This window comes from Typopeltis vanoorti, chromosome 10 (assembly GCF_054136105.1).
Source record: "Typopeltis vanoorti isolate ZY-2024b chromosome 10, IOZ_Tvanoo_1.0, whole genome shotgun sequence".
In the NCBI taxonomy this organism is placed as follows: domain Eukaryota; kingdom Metazoa; phylum Arthropoda; class Arachnida; order Uropygi; family Thelyphonidae; genus Typopeltis; species Typopeltis vanoorti.
Window position 1 is genome coordinate 68696129 of NC_143558.1, and position 27849 is coordinate 68723977.

Below are 27849 nucleotides of genomic sequence, written 5' to 3' on the forward strand. Positions count from 1 at the left end.
CTAAATTGAAGGAGGTAAAAGAAGATGAGTGATGTAAAATCAGGGTGCAAAGTATCTTCACTGATATTCATCATCTGTACAGAACATATGAAGGCAAGTGGCATTATATCAAAATTGGAAATGTTAATCTCAGCTCTTTACTTTATGAAGACAATGTTATACTCTTAAATAAATCTAGTACAAGAGTGCAGGATTCCTTACTAAACTGAATGACTGCTGTAACAAATATGATACAAAAATCTGTAATAAAAAGGTCATCATCATGTCTATCAAGGATTTAGGCCTAGAGTGGCTTGTTCCGGCCTTAGAAGTCATTGTTGAATCTCTTAAGAGGATATCCTGGTTTTCTTTTTCCTAATGATTTGTAATTTAAGGCTTGTTTTGGTAATCTTTCTGTTTTCATTCTTTCAATGTGTTCCATCCATTTGTGTTTTTATTTGTTAATTTTTTCTATTACTGATTCCTGGTTTAATTCTTCCATAATTTCTTTATTTCTTTTGTGATCAAATAGAGTTTGCTTTGCAGCTTTTCTCATAAACTTGAATTTCAGCTGTTATTAATCTTTGTTTGTCATTTTGTTTTATTATCCAGATTTCACTTCCATACAATAGGACTGGTAGGATTAATGTATTGTATACTTTTAGTCTGGCTTGTTTTTGTACTACGTTTGGTTTAAATATAGAGTTAATTATACCTGTTATTTTTAAATATTTTACAATTTTTAGGTTTATATTTTTTTTTCATTTTCATATGTAATCATACATCCTAGGTAGTTAAATAAATTCACCTGTTCTAAAATCTTGTTATCTATTACTATTTTACTTCTTAATGGATTTTGTACTTTAAAGGCCACCGTTTTTGATTTTTCTGCTGATATTATCATTCCATAATCTTTGGCTATCTCATTTAAATTTAAAATACCTTTCTATAAGTTGTCTTCAGAATTTGTAATTCTTATTTGGTCATCGGCAAAAAGGAGAGTGTTTAAGCTCACAGTAGGAGAAAGTTTAATGCCATCATCAAATTCCTGATATATACCCTCAAGGGGTGTACAGGATAGTACTACATGCAAAATTACATCATTACTAACTTCCTATCTACAATTTTTCTCCAAATCAGCCTGTCAAGACTCCAACATTATCAGATCTTATATTTCTATCTTCTAAGGCACTTTTCACTGTATCAATCCACATACATCTTGGTCTTCCTCCGGGTCTTTTTCCTGCCGACCTAGCAGAGAACACTTGTTTTGCTAATCTTTCCTCTCCCATTCTGTTTAAGTGACCATACCACCTGAGATTAGCTCTGCTAATGCATTCCTGGATGCTGACAATGTCAAGTTCTTTCCTAATATCCTCATTTTTAATATGATATTGCCATTGATGCAACTTGTTCATGCCTCTAATATTTCTCAGGACTCTCATATCTGCAGTCTTTAGTCAAGTGTTTTACTTCTGATCCAGCTCTCAGATCCATAAGTTAAAATTTGCTTGAATACTGTCTTGTATACAGCTAATTTAGTGTTTTGGCTAATTTCTCTCTTCCTCCATATAAATTTATTCAGTTGACTTCCTACTATACCAGCTTTGTTGATTTTGTTGTCTATTTCAATATTTAATTTGCTATCTTCACTAAAAATTGTGTCTAAGTAGCTGAAATGTTTTACTTGTGTTGTGTCTCTTTTATTTTATTATAATGTTCTCGTATATTTGTCTTACTTTCTGTCTTGCTTCCCTTAACCCTATATTACATTTAGATATGGCACTGCATACAATCTGCTTATTAATAGTTTAAGATATAGAGCACTATGTGCATTCTTGCTGTTTAAGTAGTCAAGTAAGTGACTGACCTTTCCTAAAGGGAACTGTATCTGTGAGGAACCAGTTTCTTTGATAGAAATATCTGGAGTTATCTCCTTTTTAAAGGTTCAGGGAAAATTTATTTGTTTCGCTGAACCACCCTGAACCTCTAGATTGGAAATACCTTTCAGCCAAGGAGTGAACTCTCAGACTGGCACATAGTTACTTTGTCATACTTAAAATACCCCACTTTGAAATGATGATACCTTCTAATTCAATTCTAATGCTAGTCATGACCATCCATTCTAAAGTCTACTCCCTATATATCCCGCCTTGGTCCGAATCTTTTATGAGTGGTGCATCAGATTCTTCAATTCAGGCAACCAAATGAATAAGAGCAAAAGGTTTATTTAACATATTGATAATTTTACACAGCAGAGAATTTTTCAATCATTACTATACTACTAGATTACAAAGTTAAAGAAATCAACATATAATGGACAATAATCAATACTTCAGAACAATCTTGTTCAAATTCCAGCGGCTCACTTTCTCAGTTCTCTAACTAACAATACATTTCAGGTATTAGTAAAAACAGTTAGAATTAGGTAATGCTATAACACCTTAGACATAATTAACAGTCATCACATATACCAGACATAGCCCTTGGCTTGAAATGTTCACCAACTTTGGTTATATATCACAGTCCTGCCTTAATCTTAATCATAGTTCTAACCTTTTTGAATGTCCTTGATTCTTAACTTATAAAATTCTTCCTTTCATACGAAACTTAATCAAAGGCTTGTACCTTACCCAACTTGAAGATTCATCAGGCTTATCTCTTCATTTCTTGGTTCCTTTTCTCAGCACGTTGTCTTCCTTCTATGTTGTGGGTGGGAATTTCATCAGCTTAGGTTGGTCCACTTGGAATTACACATTGATCAACTATGCCTAGAGATTTCTTGGCGTGGAGACAAAACTGCATCCATCTGGCTCACTACCTAGTCGCTACTTCCCCGTGTGTAGCCCGCTGCATAGGAAAACTTCTACCCACTCATCATAATGCTTGAAACCGGTAGCGATGCGCACCTCGACCAGGGCACCAGTAGAACTCAGATCACAGAGAGAGACAAAAACATAAGACATCTGTGGGGTTTCCCACCCGTTTTATATCAGCCCTATCGGCACCTTTCTGCAATACTTAATTTTCACCCGATATGCTATTTTCTTGTACTCGCGGGTCTTGCCTTCCCATAGCATCTTCCAAGAAGACTTCAGCGTGCCACGTGCCCTACGCATACGTGACCGCTTCAGGCATCTCACTAAACCCAGTGTCTTGCCCGCGTACTTTGACCTTGTGTTACTAGTTGGGTATATACAGGGCTGGCAGAAGTGGGCATGCGGGCACCGCTACGAAGGGGTCACGGTTCATTTTTAAGAAACAAAATTTTTATAATAAAAACAAAAAATTCTTAGAATGATCAATATTAAAATAAATAAGCCCGGATACACCGAATAAAAATAAAAAAAAATTGTATATTGCCACCTCTTTGATCAGCCGGCTGTTTACAATTTTGCAGCGAGAATGTCTGCAGAATGTTGTGTCTACTGCAGTCTATCTAAAGTGAAACTGTGAACGGTTTTTATGTGCAGAAACGAATTTTCGTACAAAACATTTGTTGCTAGTTAACCAGTCATGTGGTACGCATCTCAGGATACTGACAGTAGCGCAGAGCGGACTATTATTTCATCTGTGTCGTGTTGTGTAATATGTTACTCATCTCAGTAGACTACTGACAGTAACACAGTGCGGATTATTATTTCGTCTCTGTATCGTGTGTTGTGTAATAATTTCTTGAGTATAAAATAGAAATGAAATCAAAAATTAAACAAAAGTTATCCGGTGCACAAAATCGTAAGCGTCATGCTGCGAAAGAAGCAGATATTAAGAAACAAACTGGGGCTCTTAATAAATTTATTAAAATATTCTGATGCAGATTGTAACCAACTCGATACATCAGAAATCAGAGTTGACGAACCGTGCACATCATCCAGTTTGCATGAAAGTACTATTGAACAAGATAACAAGATGCATGATTTAAGTGAAAAACAGTTAAGAGAAAATTTAGTTATAGTTGACCATGAAATCAACACATTGTTAGTCTCTGTAAATTTAGAAGATCCAGGTGAATGGGAAAATATTGATGAAAAATTACGAGTTGGTTTAATTGAAATGGGGCCTGTTCAAAAGAAAAATATAATATATCCCAGAGATACATATGGTCGTAAATTTGGAGACATGTATTATAATAGAAAAATGAAAAACGGGGAGCTCATGCTAAGAACATGGCTCATTTATTCCGAAACTTTAAATTCTGTTTTTTTGCTTTTGTCGCAAACTTTTTGCACCTACTAAATCAAGTAGTCTTGTAGAAGGTTATAACAATTGGAGAAATGTAAGTACAACTTTGCATAGACATGAGACTAGTTTAACTCACATGAACATTTTCTTAAAATGGAAGGAACTTGATAAAAATTTAAAAAACAAAACTACTATTGATTGCCAGACACAAAGCATGTATGAAATGGAAAAGAAACATTGGATGAGTGTTTTAGAATGCTTGATTGAAATTATAAAATTCCTTGGTAGCCAAAATTTAGCTTTTCGTGGATCATCTGATAAATTATATGAAAGGAATAACGGCAATTATTTAAAATTAGTCAAATGAAGTTTGATCCCGTTATGAAAAAGTATGTTGAAAGGGCCCTACAACGAAACAATAGAGTACACTATTTGAATAAAGACAGTCAAAATGAAATATTGGAAACTTTAAGTAATGCAATCAGAGATACAATTTTATTATCAATTCGAAAATCTAAATATTCCATAATTTTAGACTGCATACCTGATGCAAGCAAAACAGAACAAATGACCATTATTATTCGCTTTGTTTCCTGTGACAATGGGATTGTCAAGATCAGGGAAAACTTTTTAGGTTTTGCAGATATATCAGATTCCACAGGACGTGGTTTATGTGCAACAGTAATGGAACAACTGGAAAAATGGAACGTTCCCATTGAAGACATGCGAGGTGAAGGGTATGAGGGGCAAATATGAAAGGGAAAAAATATGGACTCCAAAATTTGCTTATGAACAAAAATCCTCGAGCTTTTTACGTGCCATGTGCTGCTCATACTCTAAATTTAATCATTAACGATGCAGCCAAAGCGAATGCAGATACAATTAGTTTCTTTGCAATTATTCAAGAAATATACAATTTCTTTTCATTCTCTTACAAACATTGGGCAATCAATAAAGAAACAGCATGAAGCACAAACATTATGTGTTAAAATAAAGGACTACAAATTTATTTGCTCTCTTATAACCTGGCATGATTTACTTAACAGAATAAACCCTGTGATTAAATGCTTCAAAACAAAAATATGAACATTACACTTGCTTTGGAATCTATCGAAACTTAAAAATATTCTTTCAAGAGTATCGATCAGATACAAATTTTAAAGAAGTTCTAAAAACGGCAAAAGAATTGAGTGATGAGGTGGATGGAGAACAAGAATTTAAAACTGGTACTGAAGTTCGACGATGAAAGAAGATACGACAATTTGACTATGAGAATTACGACGAAACGCCACTATCACCAGAAGATAAATTTAGAGTGAATGTGTTTTATACACTTCTGGAAGTTGCAATGTGTTTGTTAATAGAACGTTTTGAACAACTAAAAAGATATTATGATAATTGCAATTTCTTGTATAGATTAATACAAATAATAACGAAGATTTACGAAAAAATTGTGACGATTTAGAGATTCTCTTGAAGGATGACGACAATACAGACGTAAATGCAATAGAACTATTATTTATGATGTGTTATGTGCGCTCCGGGATATTTTTCAGAAGGTTAATTTAAATATTCAAAACCCTTTCGATATTCTTAATTTTATTGTGTCCAATAATTTATCTTTCCGTAACTTTTCAATTGCTTTAAGAATACTATTAACCGTACCTGTTAGTGCAGCGAGCGGTGAACATTCCTTTTCCAAGTTGAAACTGATTAAAATCTACTTAAGAACAAGTATGTCACAAAAAAGGCTTGTTAGTTTGGTGTTAATAGCTATTGAAAATGATATATGATATATCATTTTCAATAGCTATATATGTGAAAAAAAAAAAAAAAATATATATATATATATATATATATATAAAATGATATATGTGTGGAATTAGACGTTAAGACCATTATTTCTAATTTTGTGAATATGAAATCAAAAACCCTAAAATATATATATATAAAATGATATATGTGTGGAATTAGACGTTAAGACCATTATTTCTAATTTTGTGAATATGAAATCAAAAACCCTAAAAGTTTAATTAAAAAAAATTCAAGTATATTTATGTAATTTAATTTATTTTCTGTTATTTTGTAAAGATGTTTTTTTTTCTGAATATTTATATTAAACGTTCTAATTATTTCTGAATTCTTTTCTTATTTTCTCATCTATCTTGAGTTTCTTTTATTTTCCTAAAAGATAGTTCCACTTATAAAAATTATTAAAAATTTTTACAAATTACTGAATTCTTAATAACTTGTAAAATGCAAGAATTTTTTAAACTTTAGTTGAAATAAATTTTAACTTTAATTAAAATTCATTTTAATTTTGTTAGCGATTCGAGTCGGTGAGAAGGCTATAATCCCTGTATCATTATATTCAACGATTAAAGTGAAGTGGCTTTATCAAAATTTGCTTTAACTTTTGAGAATTTTTCGAATATTCGAGTTTTTAACAATTATCCTGCCTAGTCAACCCTACCGGTTCATTACATTTAGCGAACCAACGTGTGACTGTTCTGTCAAAATTTATTTAAGAAATTTCAAATAATTAAAATTTTTATTATCATAAAAGAACCACACACACACCCACACACACACACGTGCCTGGATCGTTACAGGGGCGCTTAGATAGAAATTGCATGCAGGTGGCAAAGACCCTAGCGCCAGCTCTGGGTATATACAATTCACAAACTTTCTATCATTGCTAGCAGACAAGATATATATTATTTTCATTGTTGATATACAGTTTAGTAGGAACTTCACACGTGAATACTCACAAAAATTGTACTAATCACGTTATCTTAAAGCTTTACAGGCTATTTACAATTATACCAAAATACAAGCATTTCTCTTTTATGTGCTTAAGCTTGTTAAACTATGAATGAAACATTCCTTAGTGAATTGTATTCATTCACAATTTAACACTTGTTCTATAGGCTCTCCATTCACAATGCAGTTGATATTTTCAATGTTTCTGCCTATTTTCATTGTTGTCTTTTTAATGCTGATCTTCATACCATATCTATTACAATAGTTATTCAATTTAGTCAGAAAATCTTGCAGACTTGTAGCAGATTTATTTAGAAGTATAACATTATCCTCATAAAGCAAAGAGGTGAGATTAACATCTCCAATTTTGATATCAGGTTTAATAGCACTTTCTTTCATAATGTGATCCATATAGATAGTGAATAACAAAGGAATAATGTACATCATTGCCTGACACCAAATTTAACATTAAACCATCTTGCTGTACTTCCTTCAATTCTAACTGCTGACTTACAACTCAAATAAAGACTAAGTATTGCTTGATATAATACCCCATTGACACCATATAACTGTAGCATATTGAATAGCTTCTCTCTTGGTACCTTGTCATATGCCTTTTCCAGATTGACAAAACTTAAATACAGATTTGTGTTATATTCCTACAATTTCTCAACTGTTTGTGGTAAAGTGAAAATCTGAGACTGACAGCCTCTATTTGGTCTGAATCCAGCTTGTTCTTCACAAGGCTTCCCTTCCACAATCCTTCTCAAACATTTCTCAAGTATACTTCCATAAACTTTATCAGGAACACTTAGTAGGGAAATACCTATGTAATTCTCACATTGTTTTATTTCCCTGTTTTATGTATGGGTACTATGAGAGCTCTACTCCAATCATCTGGAATTTGTCCCTCTGTCCAGGCCTCCTGAACCATGCAGTGCAGCCACTGTACAACTTTTATACCTCCATACTTGAGTATTTCTGGACGAATATCATCTACTTTATTTTATTATTTTATTTTATTTTATTATTTAGTCCCTGCTGCCTTTCCACATTTCAGGCTTTTGATGACTTTTTCTACTTCAAGTATGGATATGTATTCCTGACTGCATGCCTGGTCAGTGTTTTTTACCACTATGCTCTCATCACTGCTTGTTTCATTTAGCAATTTTTCAAAGTAATTACTCCATATTTCAAGGATATCTTTTTCTTCTGTCTTCATGTCATCTTTATCATCTCTAATTCCTTTTACAGTACAGCACTTTTTCTTTCATTTCTGAGCTTCAATGACCTCCAGAATATCTTGCCACCTTCTTGATATTTATTTTCTATGTTCTTAACAAAGTCCTCCAATGTTTAGCTTTCTTACATTTGTCTCGGTATTCTCTAAGAGCACAAGCTGACTTTTGATATGCATTCTTTTAATGTCTTGATGAAAATTTTTATTCTATTTTATTATTATTTCATTTAGATAAATATTAAAAAGAGTTGCTGAAAGTAATAAAAAAGTCAAACTATGAAAACAGGCATATTGAAAATATTAGTTGCATCCTGAATGGAGAACCTATAAAATAAGTGAAATGTTTCAACTAATATTTAGTCACAATTTTAATGAAGATTGGAAACTATTGAAATAAACAGATAATTAAAGCTGGTATTGTGGTGAGTGAAATGAATAAATTTATATGGAATTAGAGAGAAGTTAATCAAAACTCTAAACTAGCTATGTTCAAAGCAATTTTAACTTATGGATCTGACAGCTGGGTTAGAAAGAAAATGGTTGATCAAAGAGTAGAGACCCCATATGGAAGTTCTGAGAAAAATTAGGAAGTCAACAGAGATAGCATCAAAGGCAGAATTATATTAAAATTGAAGATATTAGGGAAGGAACTTGACGCATTCTGAACATTCTAAGCAGAGTTAATCTAAGTAAATATTGTTTACAATTTTGGTCCAGTCAACAACTAGAGAAATTTTATCTAAGTCTTTTATTCAGCTAATTATGTTAATCTCTGGTACAGCTAAGTAGGGTTTTCCTCCCAGAAGAAACTCATATTTTTAATAAAGCAACTCCGAAAATCGATTGCAAAACATACCCAACATTATGTCAATACACAATAACAGTAGATAGAACTATGGGATAGCAACTGTTCTCTGCCATAGTCTTATCACTTTTGATTCACAAAATATTCATAAAAAGCAACTCAATTACTACTCCATTTGGACTCCAAAGACTCATCGAGGGAGAGCATCTACTCTACAACTCTATCTTCACCAACTACAGCGAATCACAACTACACAAAGGCATCTACCACCCACCACTACCACTAGTATTTTCACAGACAATCTCAAACATCCAAGCCCACAGTGGGATTCGAACCTGCAGCCTTTTGGCTGGAGAGTGGATACGCTAACCACTCAGCCAACCAGGCTGGCAAAATTAAGTAAAGACCTCTCTAAAAATTAGGTGGTCCCCCAGACCACAATAAATATATTTATTTATTTTTGTTTAAAACTTGTTGAATTTGTCTGGTCATAGTTATTCTGGTGCATTCTCTTATTACAAATCATCAAATCATGTTATAGTTCTTGTCAAACAGCTCTCATCATTAGTCAGTTTTGTTCCTACTATCAATACTTCAATGCCACTGGAATATACCTGACTTTGAATAGCAGTAATAAGTATGCCGCATGGCACAAGTCAGTTTTGACTCACAGAAAAATAGCATTAATTTTACAAAACTACTGAAACAACACTGTTGTTAGAAGTGAAATATAGGAATATATTTAATGTTATTAGAGGGATTGTTAAAATCCTCAAAATTAGAAATCAGACTTCATTATAAGACACTTGTTTTTTTCTTCTAGCTTTACAATTCTGAGTTTTAGCTTGCAAAATAATTTTTAGCCATTCTTTTCTTTTTTGCAATATTCTTCCAATTCTTAACTTTTAAAGATCTTTATAAGATACTTGTTAAAATCTTTTATTCAAAATACATAATAACAAGAAAATTATAATTAATCAAACAATAATATATATTTTTATTACATTTTCTTGAACAATTCAATTCAACAATACAGCAAAGTTGGTGGTCCTAACTTATCATTTTGAAATGACTCTTAAACTAGCAGAAAGAACACACACACACACACACACACACACAGTATTATTAAATTAACCTTTGTTTTAATAACTAATATGGGTGCCAGAAAATCCACCTGATGTCTTAAATAATCTCAGTTTTCAATCATTCATTGCTACAAGAAAACCGACTAAGCATCTTTACAGATAGCTTTACATCCTACTCTCACTATAGAAAACTTGAACAGAACAAAACAAAACAAAACACTGAAATAATCTGCAGAATGTATATTTTTCACAGTATTTCAAATCTAATTTCTGATGCTAAAATATCAATCAACTCTTGCATTATTCTTTTTGAGGTATAATGTGCATTTTTACCAATGTTAAGATGTTCTAAGTAGGAACAGCCTTGCAATGTTCAAGCAATTTTTCAAATAATGTAGTATGTGGTAACTCATTTTTCGCTAACCAATACATAAATCTCCCAGAAAAGCATCTCTCTGCAAGTTATTCAAAATTGAAATTGATTTTTCAATTTGCCCTATTCCAGTTTCTTCTAGTATACATTTTTCAATTATATCTGAACAAGAATCAGTGTGTAACTTGCTTTGTTCATGGTCAACCAAGATTTCTTTTCTAAGTTTTGTGCATGGCATAGTTATCCAAGTCACTTCCTTGTTTGTGGGTCGTCTCTTTCCATATTTCATATACACGGGGAACACATCATTCCATTTTCGCCACTAACCAATGGAATTTTTTAAACCCCTAATACCCGATAAGCAGTGTTTAGATGCATGTTTTACATTTGAAAGAGACTCTGCAGAAATTGACGATTCTGTTATTTTGGTGTCTTCGCTACTATGCTTATCAGTTTCATCTTTCTTAAAATAACTTAAAAGTGTAGTTTTCTGACTTGACTTTTTATTCATTATGGGGTAAGTTAATAAATACAAAATATCATTGTTATTAAATTAATCAGAACAAATCACTGAATTGTGCACTGACAGTAATACCCAGACACATAACACATATTATGTCGCAATTTTACTATTTATAAGTATTAATTACTAGGAATGAGAATTGGTATCTATAAAAATAAAATGGAATGTGAGAAAACTGCAGGAGAATTTCCCAAATTAGTGCTCTAGATAAGATTTATGTGAATATACTTGAAAACAAGAAAAACTGTGGAAGGGAAATAAATGTTAAAAAATTATAGGAATATAACAAGGATCTGTATGTTTTGAAGATCTCAAAAGTATATGAAAAGGTGCCAAGAGAGCTGTTCATATACTACAATTATATAGTTTAAATAGAGTTATATTTAAGTTGTAAATCAGCAGTTAGAAATGAAGGAAGATCATACAAATTAAGTATGATCTATGGGTACACTATTTCTGCCATTATTCATCATCTATGTGGATTATATTATGAAAGAAAGCAACATTAAGCCTGGCATCAAAATTGGAGATGTTAATCTCAGCTCTTTATGCAGACAATGTTATACTCCTAAATAAATTCAGTACAAGTCTTTGAGTTTCTTTAAATAAATTGAATAACTGCTATAATGAATCTGGTATGAAAGTCAGACTATGAAAACAGACAGGAACACTGACAATATCAACTACCTTCTGAATGGAAAACCTATAAAACAAGTAAAATATTTCAGCATGTTTGGTGAAAATGACAAATTAATCATGGAAATAGATAGTAGAACAAACAAAGCCAGTATGGTGCCAATTGAATAAATTCATATTTAACTGGCACCATACTGGCCAGGTGAACAAATTTGGTGGTGGTTTATCCCTTTCAGTTGTTTATGACCCTAGGTGACATTGTAGGCTTGGCCACAAAGTGTTCTTGGTGAGATTTTTATACGGTAGTTCCCCATTGCTTTCCTCAACCCCCTCAATTTTATCTGGGCTCCTGACTGGCATATGGCTGGGATGTATTCATGTCTGTAATCTATGTGTGTTCACAGGGTCGATTTGCCTGTTCTGAGATGAAAAACCCAAGTTTCCAGGTTAAAAAAAACCATACCTCCATATGAGACTGGCTAACTCACCTTCCAAGATCAGATAAAGGTTCCTCACGTCACAGATGGGAATCAAACCCAGGTCTTTCTGTTCAAAGGGTTTTGTCTATACTGACTGATCTATGGAGGCTTATGAATAAATTTATCTGGTGAAATTAGCCAAAGACTAGCAATATCTAAGACAGTTTAAAAATTTATTTTAACATATGGATCCAAAACTAGACACAAGATGTGACAACTCTGAGAAAAATGAGAAAAGTGACTAATGAAGTAATGAAGTTCACATTGTTAGCATTTAGGAATGTGTGAGCAGAGCTAATATAAGATGGTATGGTAATTAAACAGAATAAGAGAGGTAAGGGTAGCAAAATGGTGTTTGGTGCTAAGATAGCAGAGAAAAAACCCAAAGGAAGACCAAGATCTTCATAAGTGCTTTAGAAGACAGAAATACAAGTTCTGATAATATTGGTGAAATGACAAGTGACAGACTAATTTGGAGGAAACTTGCTGATAGAAGATTAGCAGTAATGTGATATTAATCACATAGTACTATCACAGCACCATATCCTTTGAGGATGCATATCAGGAATTTAATGATCTGGTGATTTTGAAATTCTTTTAAATGTGGGAACAGAAAGACTGGTATACAGTAGTCATGATTATTTTAAGATGAATGTAGAATCTGATTAATAATGTTTTTGTAACATCCAGTTTTGTTTAAAAACACAGACATTTAAGGAGAGTTCTGAAGCACTTCGCATAATCCTAACTGGAGTCCAATGGATTAACAATTTCAAAAGTTTGGGAGAGTAATTTTAGACACTATCTAATATCTTATAAGTTTTTAATATATATTTGTCTAGTTAAAAGGATTCGTGGTCTAGTAGCACATGTATTCTGGTTATAGTGCTTGCACTGGAACTGCCTATCTGATCATTTACTTGTCACTCCTGGTAACAGTTTAAACTTTTTTTTTTTTTTGATGTTGAAAGTTTATTTTTCACTTGGTTAGAGTATAATCACACTTGGATAAAGGATTAAACTAAATTTATTATACTCTAACCAAGTGAAAAATAAACTTTCAACATCTTTCTCTAAATCCAGAGTAATTTATTAAAAAAAAGGGTGGCATACCATTTGGCAACTCCTATAGGTAGAGATGACCTGCTAATGCTTCTGCCTGGTATCTCCACTTGGGCCTGGCTCCCACTGAAGAGACCTCAATAAAGGTCGAAACTAGTCTGGGTAGTGGCCATTCCCTTAATGCATAACATTAGACATATCCGCAAGGAGATGTGTTTTGCATTATGGGAGATACTGAGATAGGAGTGTTGGTAGCTTGCTCCACCTTTGCAAGGAGTGCCCTGGTGTTGTACCACCTTACCCCAGTCCTGAAGATACTTTCAGACGCAAACTTTGTTTGCTCACACTTTTATAAATGATTAAACTAAATTTATTATAGTTTAAACTTAGCTGTCATTATCAGCAGAGAGAACAAAATGAATTAACCGTTTTGAAATATCTGTTGTTCATTTTTGTTTAATTAGTAATAAACAAATTTAATTTTTTATACTGTATGCATCATTAAAGAGTATTCATTATCAGAGCAACTGAAATTATAGCCTATTTATTGTCATTTGTAATATACAAGTTGGCTGTTTTGACAAAATTTGCAAAAAAAAAAAGGCCTGAGCAAATCCAAAGTAAGGTTTTGATTTCATTCGGCAAAAATTTGTCAACTCAAATTTTAGCAGAGATTCTAAATATCAAATTTCATTCATCCAGAATGAAATTATCATTTTGAATAATTTTGCCATTAAAATGGTCTGATATAAACACACTGAGAAATGACTGTAGCAGAAATAAAATAAAAATAGGTAATAAAAAACATCATTAATTATTACACGACAATTTCAAAAAAAATTTTAAAAATGCTCACCTCAGTTCGTACTTCCAAAACTTGTTTGAAGTCATTAGACATGGAAGCCAGTTTTGACTATAACAAAAATTGAAATATATTAAATCATGCAATTAAATTCAGTTGAGTAATTAAACTGATAAGCTGAAATATGTGGTAAAATTTATTTTCAACACATTTATCTAGTAGACATAAATTTTTTAAACCTGCTTGTTTACAAACTATACTAACTTTATTCTGTTGCTCTTGCTTAGGTAACAAGCCAACTGCCATAATGTTAAACATGATTATGAATATGAGTTCTAATATAAACATGCTTATGAAGATGCCAAAATGGCATCTTCATAAGCATGTTTATATTAGAACTCATCCCCACCGACAGGTGAATGATGTGAATTCTTGGTTTAATTTTGTTGGCAGCTTGTTTAACAGGGGCATCGCCTGGTTAAACAAGGCTCCCATTGTTTTTGTCAGGGAACCAGAGCGAACAGCGAAAAGTCAGCTACTGGAACAAATCTGAAAACACACCCCAACTCAACATTCCAGTGGCTGACATGCAAGTCAACCTGTTAAACATTTCAGCTGTGATTACATGTACCAAAATTTTTATTTTAAACACAAAAGCATCAAATAAATATATAGTGGTAGCAGTGTAACCTTGCAATCATTGAATATTTGTAAACCATGATATGCCTGCCTTATATCATATTCTTCTGAATATATGAGCTTTTCCAAAGATCTCATTTATTTCTTTTCATTAATTCATTTTTTAAGTCCCATATAGTACTGGTTTTAAAAAAAGGAGTTCTAGAATCACCATTTTATATTTTAAGTTAATGTTTTGTGTTTAAACTAAAATGCTGAGCATATTCATAGAAGACTGCAGGAGCTAGAACAAACTTCTGGGTGAATAACACTTGAAACTAAGTTATGTCAGAAATAAGAGTGTTTTCTTTGAGGTATCACCAAAGTTCAGGTTTTATTTTTAAACTTTTTTTTTAATCAGAGAATGTATGTGTACTTGAGTCTACAGTTCATCTCTGAAAGCTGCTTGGCTGATTCTTTTTAAAACTTTCTTACACACTTTTCTTTTCAATATGACATTCACTTTTATCTTGCTCAAAACTAAGTGGTGATCATTTCCTATTGCAAATAACTTTTATGTCTGCTGAGTTAGACAATGGGAATAGATACACCATGATACATGTATTACATGTATCAAAATTTTTATTTTAAACACAAAAATAAAATTCCAGGGGTGCTTAAGGGTTAAAGCTGCATAACTGAGAGGAGACCTCCACATAGCCTTTAAAGGAATGCACAGAATCGACAAGGGCTTCTGACCTAATGTCCAATCCAAACCATCCCTTGGGGCACCCTGTTGTGTATCTACCTGGATACTGAACGAACGAGGATGGGCTGGCAATTTGGGATTTAGCCAACCAAATTGTATTCTTACTGGCTTAAACCAATATACAAAATGATGGTACAACATGACAAAATTTCATGCCGGCTGGGGCGTCGCCCGGTTAAACAAGGTTCCCGTTGTTTTTGTCAGGGAACCAGGTCAAACAGCGAAAAGTCAGCTACTAGAACAAATCTGAAAACACACCCCAACTCAACATCACCAGAGTTAAAGATCGGTACTATCAAAATAAGAAGCCTGAATGGCAAAGAAATAGCTAGATGAGGAATTAGATAAGTACCAGATCAACATAATAGGGATGACTGAAACAAAAAAGACAAAAACTGGCGAGATCTTTCTGAGCAATAAATACAAAATGTTATATTCAGGCAAAGACAATCAAGGAAAAGAAGGAGTAGCCATAGTATTCAACACTAAATACAAGGCTAATCTTCTTGAATGGCGGGCAATCTCAAGTAGAGTGGATGTGGGCAAATATTAGAATGGGGGAACTGGACAATGAGACTTATTTGTGCTTATGGTCCCACAGAAGGCCACTGAATCTCCAAGGTAGCAGTGGAGGAATTTTTAGGCACTAGAGAAAGCTACTGACACAATGAAAAAGGAAAAGTGTCCTTGTTGGGGATCTAAATAGCAGAATAGGAAATGATTGTCAGCCATACAAAAATATACTGGGAAAATTTGGAGAAAAGAGCAAAGCTAATAACAATGGCAAATATCTGTAGGATTTCTGCTCAGGACATGAATTGGTTATTACTAACACCATGTTCCAACATAAAAATGTGCACAAATTCACATGGAGAGAAGAGGTAAGGAATAAGAAAAGTCTCATTGACTATGTTATTGTTGATAGTGATGTTTTTTCAATGGTGCAGGACACCAGAGTGTAGAGAGGATTTGAAATTGGAAGTGATCACTCGCTATTTAGTCTTGAGCAGGATAAAATTGACTTTCAGATTGAAAAGAATAACATGAAAGAAAATATTAAAGCGAATAAAAGTTGAGCAGCTTTCAGATGTGAACTGTAGACTAATATACACAAAGATTATTGAAGAAAAAATGAAAGAGTTTGAGAACAAGAACCAAAAGTTGGAGATTCAGTCCAAACCTTGGAGAAAACTCTGATTGATTCAGCCAGAGAGGCATGTGGTGAGGTTGTCTGCAAGGATAGAAAAATCAGAACTCCATGGTGGACACAGGAAGTTAAAGAGACAGTGAAGGAAAAGAAGAAAGCAAATCAAAAGTTCCTGGCAAATAAGTCACCTTGTGCTCTTAGAGAATACAGAGACAAATGTAAGAAAGCTAAACACTGTATAAGACTAGCTAAACAAAAGTCATGGGAGGACTTTGGCAAGAACTTAGAAAATAAATATCAAGAAGGCAGTAAGATATTCTGGAGGTTGTTGAAGAAGCTTAGAAATGGAGGAAAGAGTGCTGTAAAAGGAGTTAGAGATGATAAAGGTGACATGAAAATGGGAGAAAAAGATATCCATGAAGTATGGAGTAATTAATTCGAAAAATTGCTAAATGAAACAAACAGTAATGACAACACAGTGGTAAAAAACACTGACCAGGCATGCATGCAGTCAGGAATACATATCCATATTTGAAGTAGAAAAAGTCATCAAAAGCCTGAAATGTGGAAAGGCAGGCAGGAGTAGATGATATTCGACCAGAAATACTCAAGTTTGGAGATCTAAAAGTCTTATAGTGGCTGCACTGCATAGTTCAGAAGGCTTGGACAGAGGGACAAATTTCAGATGATTGGAGTAGAGCTCTAATAGTACCCATATATAAAAAGGGAAATAAAACAATGTGAGAATTACAGAGGTATTTTCCTACTGAGTGTTCCAGGTAAGATTTATGCCAGTATACTTGAGAAACGGTTGAGAAGAATTGTGGAAGAAAAGGTTGGTGAAGAACAAGCTGTATTCAGGCCAAATAGAGGCTGTCAGGATCAGATCTTCACTTTACGACAAATAGTTGAGAAAGCATGGGAATATAACAAAGATCTGTATTTAAGTTTTGTTGATCTGGAAATGGCATATGACAAGGTGCCAAGAGAGATGCTATTCAATACGCTACAGTTATATGTCAAAGTTATGTGTCAATGGGGCATTATATCAAGCAATACTTACTCTTTATTTGAGTTGCAAGTCAGCAGTTAGAATTGAAGGAAGTACAGGAACATGGTTTAATGTTAAATCTGGTGTGAGACAAGGATGTACATTATCCCCCTCTGTTATTCATTATCTATATGGATCACATTATGAAAGAATGTGGTATTAAACATGATATCAGAATTGGAGATGTTAATGTGAACTCTTTGCTTTATGCGGACGATGTTATACTTCTAAATAAATCCGCTACAAGTCTGCAAGATTCTCTGACTAAATTGAATAGCTGTTGTAATAGATATGGTATGAAGGTCAGCATTAAAAAGACAAAGACAATGAAAATAAGGTAGAATCGTTGAAAATGTCAATTGTGTTGTGAACGGAGAACCTGTGGAACAAGTAAAACATTTCAGCTATTTAGGCACGATTTTTAGTGAAGATGGTAAATTAAATATGGAAATAGACAACAGAATCAACAAAGCTGGTATGGTAGGCAGTCAATTGAATAAATTCATATGGAATAAGAGAGAAATTAGTCAGAACACTAAATTAGCTATATACAAGACAGTGTTCGAACCAGTTTTAACCTATGGATCTGAGAGCTGAGTCAGAAATAAAACACTTGACCAAAGACTAGAGACCGCAGATTTGAGAGTCCTGAGAAAGATTAGAGGCATGAACAGATGGCTTTAATGGCAATATCATATTAAAAATGAGGATATTAGGAAAGAACTTGATATTCTCAGCATCCAGGAATGCGTTAGCAGAGCTAATCTCAGGTAGTATGGTCACTTAAACAGAATGGGCGGGGAAAGATTAGCAAAACAAGTGTTCTCTGGGAGGTTGGCAGGAAAACGACCCAGACAAAGACTAAGATATAGGTGGATTGATACAGTACAAAGTGCCTTAGCTGATAGAAATATAAGATCTGATAATGTTGGAGTCTTGACAAGTAACAGACTGATTTAGAGGGAAATTGTAGATAGGAAGTTAGTAATGATGTAGATTTTTCATGTAGTACCATCATATCTTGCACACCCTTTGAGGGTACACGGCTTTACAAGGCTCTGGTAAGACCTAATTTGGACTGTGGTGTACTAGTCTGGTCTGCTGGTTTCTGTTGCGATTCTAAAATAATGAAGAGAGTGCAAAGGAGAGTGTTAAAAATGATATAAGAATTCTGAAATACTGATTATGAAGATAGATTGAGAATTTTTATAGACCACAGATACTAGCAAACAGGAGAAAGAGGGGTGATATTCATTATCATCCTTATCAAATTCTTTATATGGAGCTTCACAGGGCGTACAAGATAATTAATTTATTATCCAACATTATCAGATCTTATATTTCTGTCTTCTAAGACAATTTTTACTGTATCAATCCACCGTATCTTGGTCTTCCTTTTGGGTCTTTTTCCTGCCAACTTGACAAAGACAGTTGGCAGGGAAAATCTTTCCTCTCCCAATCTATTAAAGTAACCATATCACCTGAGATTAGCTCTACTAACACATTCCTGAATAATAACAATGGTAAGTTCTTTCCTAATATCCTAATTTTTAATGTAATACTGCCATTTATGCCATCTGTTTACTCCACTAATCTTTCTCAGAACTCTCATATCATAGATTTCCAAGTCTTTGATCAAGTGTTTTATTTCTAACCCAGTTGTCAGATCCATAAATGAAAATTGGTTTGAACACTGTCCTATATACAACTAATATAGTGTTTGACTAATTTTTTATTCTATATAAATTTTATCAGCTGACTTCCTACCATACCAGCGTTAGATCCTGAATGAAGAACTTTTATAAAGAAACTATTCATTCAGGCTTTTAACAAGTTTAATATAACAGCTGAAAGAGAAACATGTATTCCAGCAGAAGATAAAGAAATTATTACTGCATGTAAGAATAAATGTATCTCTTTATGCAGATTTATAAGATTCAATGTTGTCTATCGAAAAATCATGTAGAGGATTTATGTATTAATTATAGTTATATTAAGGCATTCTGTATACAGTGAATGGCTAAGTAAGGTTGCAAACAATAGTCCAAAGGTTGTGTGTGAGCCGTTCTGCTTGAGCGCAAGGGCTTATGCGGAAGGCGACTCTAGCTCGCTTTCCTGGAATAGAGCACTCAAAGAGGAGAAGCAGCATAACGGATCAGCCAAGGGGCACTGAGGACAAGCGCCGTGTGGAAAAGGACAGCGGAGAAGAGAGTGCAAAGAAGAGAGAATAAAAGGGGATTCGCGCCGTTTCTCGGTTTTTTTTAGTCTCCTTTGAGCCTGCTTGTTCCTGATCGATTCAAGGTGGTACGACGATGTCGGACAGTGAGCCCTTTCCTTTGGATGGTTGATAGATTCCGAACAGTGCGAAACGTGAGATGTCGGCATCTATAGTTTCAAGCTTTCGCTAAGTGTCCCATCGAAAGGAAGCAGCAGAGCGTTTCCTTGCAACCGGCAGAACAGACGAGAATGATTGGCAGCAGATCCAGATAGATGGAGACATGATGCCGGGTGCAGAGTAAAGCTGAATCAGACAACTACCGTGACCCTCCACGTGAACATGATCTGAAAGAAGTACCGAGCTGAGTTCAACAAAGGCGAATGGATGTAATGGACCAGGTATTCCGGGCAAGAAATGGTACAGAACTTTGTTATCTACTTCCCAATCATATTAGAGGAAAGAAAATCGTTATGTATTGGTCTAATGTGGACAGATTATTAGAGAACTTTAAGTGATCATCTTAATCTTATATAGGCAGATTTCCATTAGACAAATTTTAATGTGTGAGACTAATATTGTAGACAGAATTGATTAGAAGTTCATAGTATTTATATTATGTGTATTTATGTTTCTTAAGGGAAAGTGTTATTGCTCATATGCCATAGGGTTTACTTGTTTCTCCTAGTTTGATTTAGTATGATATTGAATTAATTGAGTGTGTGATATTTTATAATTGTAAATGTTTAAGGTCCCAATAAACATGTTTTGTTTCTTATACCTGAGCCTTGCCTGAATATAAAATCAAACTACCACTCATAAACTCGAACCTAAGTGGGAGTGAATAGAAAGTATATAAAGTATATTGTGTTAGATTAGAGGTCACGACTGCAAGCTGAGTTTTACATAGCTGTAGTCGAGTGTTTGTTGAATGAGTTTAAGCATAAAGTTCTGGGAAGGTCTCCCTGAATAAGAGTCCCTTCTATCCTAGGATATTGGCTGGCACAGCTTTAAAAAATAAATTCATCAATATCTGAAAAGGACGTTGCCCCAGATAGAAATTTTAAAGGATTCATTTTTAATTAAGGAATAACCTTTAGAAGTTAGAATGAAAACATGACAAAGTTTTAGAAATCGACCTGTGACACAGATTAGCTTTCCCTATGAGAGCGAGTGCACAAGAAGTGAGTTGAGAGTCAAAGTTTGTTATTGGAGGGGGTAGGTCTTATTGAAAGGAAAATTTTATAAAAGGGATAACAACTAAAATATATAAGAAAAAACAACTAAAATATATAAGAAAAAACAACAACATAACATCAGGTTTACTAATTCTGTTGTCTTTTACCATATTCAATTCGCCATCTTCAATAAAAATTGTGCCTAAATAGCTGAAATGTTTTACTTGTTCTATAGGCTCACCATTCAGGACAGTTGAAGTTTTCAATGTTTCTGCCTAGTTTTCACTTTTGTCTTTTTTTGCTGATTTTCGTACCAAATTTGTTACAACAGTTATTCAATTTAGTCAGGGAATCTTGCAGACTTGTGCTATATTTATTCAGAAGTATAACATCATCTGCATAAAGTAAACATCTAATATTAACATTGCTAATTTTGATATCAGATTTAATACCACTTTCCTTCATAATGTGATCCATATTAGATGATGAATAACAGTGGAGATAATGCACACCTGATCAAACATCTTCCTGTACCGCCTTAAGTTCTAAATGCTGATTTACAGCTTAAATAGAGTATGTATTGCTCGACATAATATCCAATTTACACCATATAACTGTAGTGTTTTGAAGAGCTTTCCTCTTGGCAACTTGTTATATGCCTTTTCCAGACCTATGAAACTTAAATACAAGTTCTTGTTTTATTCCCAAGATTTCTCACCTATTTGCTTTGAAGTGAAAATCTGCTCCTGACAACATATTTGCCTGAATCTAGTTTGCTCTGCATCATGCTTTCCATCCACAATTTTTCTTAGCTGTTTCTGAAGTATGCTTGACTAAATCTTACCAGGAACACTCAATAGGGAAATTCCCTTTTAATTCTCATTCAGTTTCATTTCCCTATTTATAGATAGGTAATATGAGAGCTCTGTTCCAATCATCAAGAATTCCACCTTCTGAATTATGCAATGCAACCACTGTAAAACTTTTATACCTCCATATTTGAGCATTTCTGGTTGAATTTTATCTACTCCAGCTGCTTTTCTACATTTCAAGTTTTTGATGACTTTTTCCACTTCAAGTATGGATATGTATTCCTGAATACATTCCATTTGATAATTTTCTACACTGTTGTTTCATTTAGCAGTCTTTCAAAGTAATTTCTCCAAACATCTAGAATATCTATATCTTCAGTTTTCGTGTCACCTTTATCATCTCTAATTCCTTTTACAGCAATCTTTCCTCCATTTCTGAGCTTCCTCAACAACCTCCAGAATATCTTGCCACCTTCTTGATATTTATTTTCTTTGTTCTTAAATTCTTCCCATGACTTGTTTAGCTGGTTTTACGCAGTGATTCACTTTTTTACATTTTTCTCTGTAATCTCTAAGAGCACAAGCTGACTTACTTACCAAGAACTTTCCATATGCTTTCTTCTTTTCCTTTGCTGCCTCTTTAACATCCTGAGTCCACCATGGAGTTCTGATTTTCTCTCCTTACAGACATTCTCACCACATGTCTCTCTGGCTGAATCAATCAATATTTTCTTCAGGGTTTGCCATTGAAACTGCAAAATTTGGTTGTTTTTTTCAAACTCTTTCATTTTTTTCTTCAATGATGTTTGTGTATTTGAGTCTACAGTTCATCTCTGAAAGCTGTTCAACTTTGATCCATTTTAAATCTTTCTTACACACTATTCTTTTCAATATGAAATTCAATTTTATCCTGCTCAAAACACGATAGTAATCACTTTCTATTTCAAATTCTCTGTATAGACTTTTGTCCTGAACCAGTAAGAAAACATTGTTATAGTTTCTATCAACTATAACATAGTCAGTGAGACTTTGCTTATTTCTTGCATCTTCTCTCCATGTGAATTTGTGCACATTTTTCTGTTGGAACATGGTGTTAGTAATAACTAATCCATGTTGTGAACAGAAATCCAACAAGCATTTACTGTTATTATTATCTCTGTGCTTTTCTCTAAATTTTACCAAAACATTTCTATATGTGTGGTTTTACAAAAATCATTTCTTACTCTGTTTACATATACAACAAGGACCAACTTTTCCTTTTTCATTGTGCCAAAAATTCTTCCTTGTGTCTGTTTTTCTTCCTTGGTAGATCCTTCTGTAGGACTATAACCACAAATAAGTCTCATTGTCCAGTTTCCCTTTCTGAAATTTGTCCACATCACTGTACTTGATATTGCCTGCCATTCAATAAGATTATTCTCATATTTAGTGTTGAATACTATAGCTATTCCCTGTTTTCCCTGATTGTTGTTGTCTGAATATAACATTTTATATTCATTGTTTAGAAAAAATTTCACCTGTTTTTGCCTTCGTTTCAGTTATGCATATTATGTCGATCGGGTACTTAGCCAATTCTGCTGCTAGTTCAATTTCTTTTCCATTGATGCTTCTTATGTTGATTTGAGCTCTGCTGATGTTGAGTTAGGATGTGTTCTGAGATTTGTTCCAATAGCTGACTTTGTGCTATTCACTCTGGTTCCCTCATGAAAACATGGAGGGGGGGGGTTGTTTATCTGGGCAATGTCCCAATTGGAATGAAATTCTGATGTGATATGATTGAGACTTACAAACTTCTGAAAAAAAAAAGTCATACAGGATTTCAGTTGATGGAATTTCATTTTATGGATGTTGGAGAAAGGATGAGAGGGTATTTAGACATTGAGAATGAATGCAGTCAAGAAACGTGTGAGATCTAGATTTTTCTCAAATAGAGTGGTGCATGCTTGGAATGGATTTCCATTGGATGTTGTGTGTGTTTATGTAAGCAGTTTGAATGCATTTAAGAACAAGTATGACAGCTTGTGTGTGTGTGTGTGTGTGTGTGTGGCCTCCCTCGAATCCCTGAATCTCTGGAGGTCTCTCTTAATAATAATTCATTCCATGTGCTGCTTTCATCCTTGTTATATATTTAATACTGAACCAGTATTTAATTCAGTATTAAACATACTGAATTAAATACTGGTTTCAAATTTTCAGATTTGAAACAGCTCCAAGTTTGAAAACTTCAGTGCTGAAGAGGTGAAATTACACTGCACATTATTAAATTCAAAAAGAAAGGCATATATGTATATATGCATTACTTGAAAAGAAGTCAACAGATACCATAGTGTGAGGAACAAACACCCATGGAGACCTCCTTTCATTGTGATGACTGCAGTAATCCTATGGGACATACTTTTCATAAGTGTATGATAGTGATCAATGGAAATTTTAGACCATTCTTCCTGTAGGCATGTAATGAGGTCCTGGACTGTTGTGGGATGGATATCCCTTGACCTCACCTGATGCTTCATTTCATCCCACATAATTTCAACAAGGTTGAGATCAGAACTCTGTGGAGGCCAGTCAAACGTGATGATGTTCATGTCCATAGACCACACAGTTACAGCAGTAGCTTTATGGTACAGTGCATGATTGACCATTGTCTCTTTCTTGCTGAAAGAGATGATGGTCGTTTCTATAAAAATGCCACAAAGTAGAAAGTATTGCGTTGACCAGAATGTTCAGATACCTCTCAGAGTTCTATTTGTGGGCACCACAAACAGTGATCCAAGGCCAAACCAGGAAATACAGGACCATACCATCATGTTGTCACCTGCGAATTTCATAGTTAGGGTTACACACACATACCGATAAGAGATGTTCACTGGGCAATCTGCCACACCCGTCCAGCTGCTTGGTAGAGAGTGTAGTATGATTTATAGCTCCATAACACAGCTTTCCAAGCTTCCATGTCCCACTGTACATACCTCTTTGCAATATTGAAGATGACACTGTATGCTGGTTCAGGTAATGTGGGGCTTGCATATATAGTCATACCATGGAAATCCAGTTCTGAATGTTTTTTATGCAGATTCATGATCCATTCGATGTTTAGAATTCTTCATTCAATGTGTCAGCTGACAAATAGTGGTTTTTATATATTACCCTTCAAAGCACCCTACAGTCATGTTCAGTGAGCGGGATAGCACTTGCAGTTGACTCCCTGTGCTTCCATCTCAGTATGGTGTCATTGATTGTTGACCTAGGATGGCCTAATTTGTCAACAATTTGCCAAACAGATAGGCCTGCAACATGGCATCTTATCATGCCTCTTGCAAACTATGTCAGTTCCTTTCTCACAGCCATTTCACCCAGATACAGTTGCACTGAATTAGGAGCATCATATTCCTCCAATTTATACCGGCTACAAACACGTAACTCGTTTCATGGCACAATGCACCTTGCCCATTGGAGTGTCCATTAGCATCTTTCCGAGCAGCGTATAATGCAATACACCAAGAAAGCTTAAGAAATTTCACCACATTCTTCAAATAAAGATAACAGCTAATGACACTCTTCTTGTTCAATACAGTAAAAGTGGCTCATTAGTAGTTCTTTTGTCTTCCATATATTCTACAGTGCTTTTCTCTCATTATTATTATTATTATATTTTTATATCAACCACATATTAGAAGCTATAAAACTTGCAGCACATTAGTGACATACCTGGGTAGGTGGTCAAGAAAACAAAAGAGCCTGTCAATATGATTTTGAGCAACTGGAAGTTGAAATTCTTAGAGGTCAATCAAAAAGGAAATTGGCATTCTAATTAAGGGTTGACAACAGACCATAAAAATAGTTGATTTTGAGCAACTGGAAGTTGAAGTTCTTTGAGGTCAATCAAAAAGGAAATTGGCATTCCAAGGGTTGACAGTAGACCATAAAAATAGTTTATTGTTGATGATTTTGAATTACAGCCAAAGCAACTAAAGCTATTCTTTTATTTTTTTTAGGAAATGACAACATAAACTAAATTATGTTGTCATTTTCTAAAATGACCTAAAATTTCCTACCTATATTTCAAAAATGTTACATTGCTATCTTCAGGGATGACAAAACAATGATATGTGCATGCAGGAACAGCAAATGAGGGTGAAGAAAGGCAACTGAAGTCCTAGAGTCCTAAAAGGTCCCCCTAGAAGGCAAAATCGGGTTATATTGGACGTTGGGCTGACAATCTTAGAATGTATGCTTCCCAAATTTGGACAGTCTCATGCACCCAAATTTGTTGAGATTTAGGAAGTTTTTCAGAACTGAGGGTGACTCACTGGATTTACAGGCTGATATATAACGGATAAGGGTAGCAAGTTTACGGGAAGGCTTAAAGCTGTGTGGAGGTTAAAACTTGCTACCCTTATTTGCTCTACCAAAGATCAGCTCTCTCAGTGGTTGGAGTATATAAAGTACCCTGTTCCTGCAAGCTGGCTTACTTTGGACAGACAGGTAGATCAGTAACCATCCGTTTAGAACAATCATGCATCTGCAATCACAACTATGGTCAATCTGGCCTTGCAGACCATATTTTGGATACAACCCACAGGATCTCCTGGAAAAAAACAATCATGCAACCATAGTAAATTCAAAAAAGAAAGACTGTTTTTAGAACTGAACTGAATCTAAATAAAAACAGTTGCATAAAACTTCCCAAAATTTGGGAAACATTAATTATCAGAGATCCCACTTTACATCGTAGTCCACCAACAAATGCCCATAGAGGGCGCACCACCTAGATTAGGACTTAGGAGTCACCCATGTTTCACTTACTGTCTTCTATTTGAGTGTGTGTTACAAGAGTTATTTGTAATCCCTGAAGATGTCTCAGTGACTGAGAAGGAATATTGAAAGCATTAAAATTAGTTTTTAATCCTTTCCTAGTGCTGTAAATATTCCATTAAACCTCCAATATGATGTCCTCACAGCACTTAAGCCTCAACACATGGAAAAGAATATATACTTCAAACACCTAATGAGAGTATCAGTGTAACTTCTGTAAGGGAAAGTCAACACCTGATCATATTTTCACACTCAGACAATTGTTAGAAAAACATTATGAATTTGATACAGAATGTTCTGGAAGGAAATCTGTCTTGCAGGGTGCAGAGTGGAAACTGTTGGCTTTTGAAATGAAATGCTGCAGGAAAATAAATAAAACTCACACAGAACCTAAGACTAATGCAAAAGTGCTGCAAGATTTGAATATTCCTAATTTAACAATTCTTAACACAGTTAAAAGCGTCAACTCTGTTGGTTTGTCCACATTTTGCAAATGGAACCAGACAAAACTTCCTTGCCTGCTCTTGTACCCTACATAGTGCTTGAGAGTACTATGTAGGGTACAAGACCCAGGTAAGACCAAAATTGACATGGCATAAAGCCTTAGGACTGCACTGAACTTTCAAGGCAGTTAGCATATGAAGGTGTGTTGTGCACAGAGATGAGTGGAAGGCTCATATTCATGAGGGACTCAACCTGTCTTAAGGATGGAAGAGAAGAAGAAAGTGATACAATATATATATATATATATATATATATATATATATATATATCAAAACACACTAAAGGATGAAATGAAACTTTTTAGAATACTACAAAGTATACAAACATAATATGACTTTGTGATCACCACAACCTCTGCAAGGTAGATTTCCTTCCATAACATTCCTCAAGTTTTGAAATAAAATTTGTACTCTGCCATTGAAATGCTTTTTCACCAACACTATTCACTCCGGCACTGGAAAAGGTCAGAGACCTAAATGAATAAAGGAGGATGGAAATGAATCAATGTCCTATTGGCTTGTGGTGATGGCATTGTTATCCTCAGAGGCTCTCAATCAGGATGTTACACAAACTAAATCAAATTTAATTAAGGCAAGTAAGTTTATGGGTATTGTCATAAACCAGGAAAAGATATATGCATTTCAAGGACTCATCAAGACAATCCAGCTTGGTTTGATAATTATATATTTGAACAAGTGTATAGTTTCAACTATCTAGGAGTCAATTCTTTCCTCTATATGTTGATGCATATCAATGCATCAAGAGATAAAGGAAAGAACTGAGAAGGGCCAATCATAGATATTTTACAATT

At 34.2% G+C, this 27849-nt stretch overlaps 1 protein-coding gene across 1 annotated transcript in view; it reads right to left on the reverse strand.

The window, feature by feature from the left end:
• The window catches only part of Syx5 (syntaxin 5), a 202696-nt gene that overhangs the window by 28044 nt on the left and 146803 nt on the right, over positions 1-27849 (reverse strand). The window contains exon 7 of the mRNA XM_090398913.1: positions 13984-14040. Coding sequence (XP_090255039.1) covers positions 13984-14040 — 57 coding nt within the window. The remainder of the gene's footprint in view (positions 1-13983; positions 14041-27849) is intronic.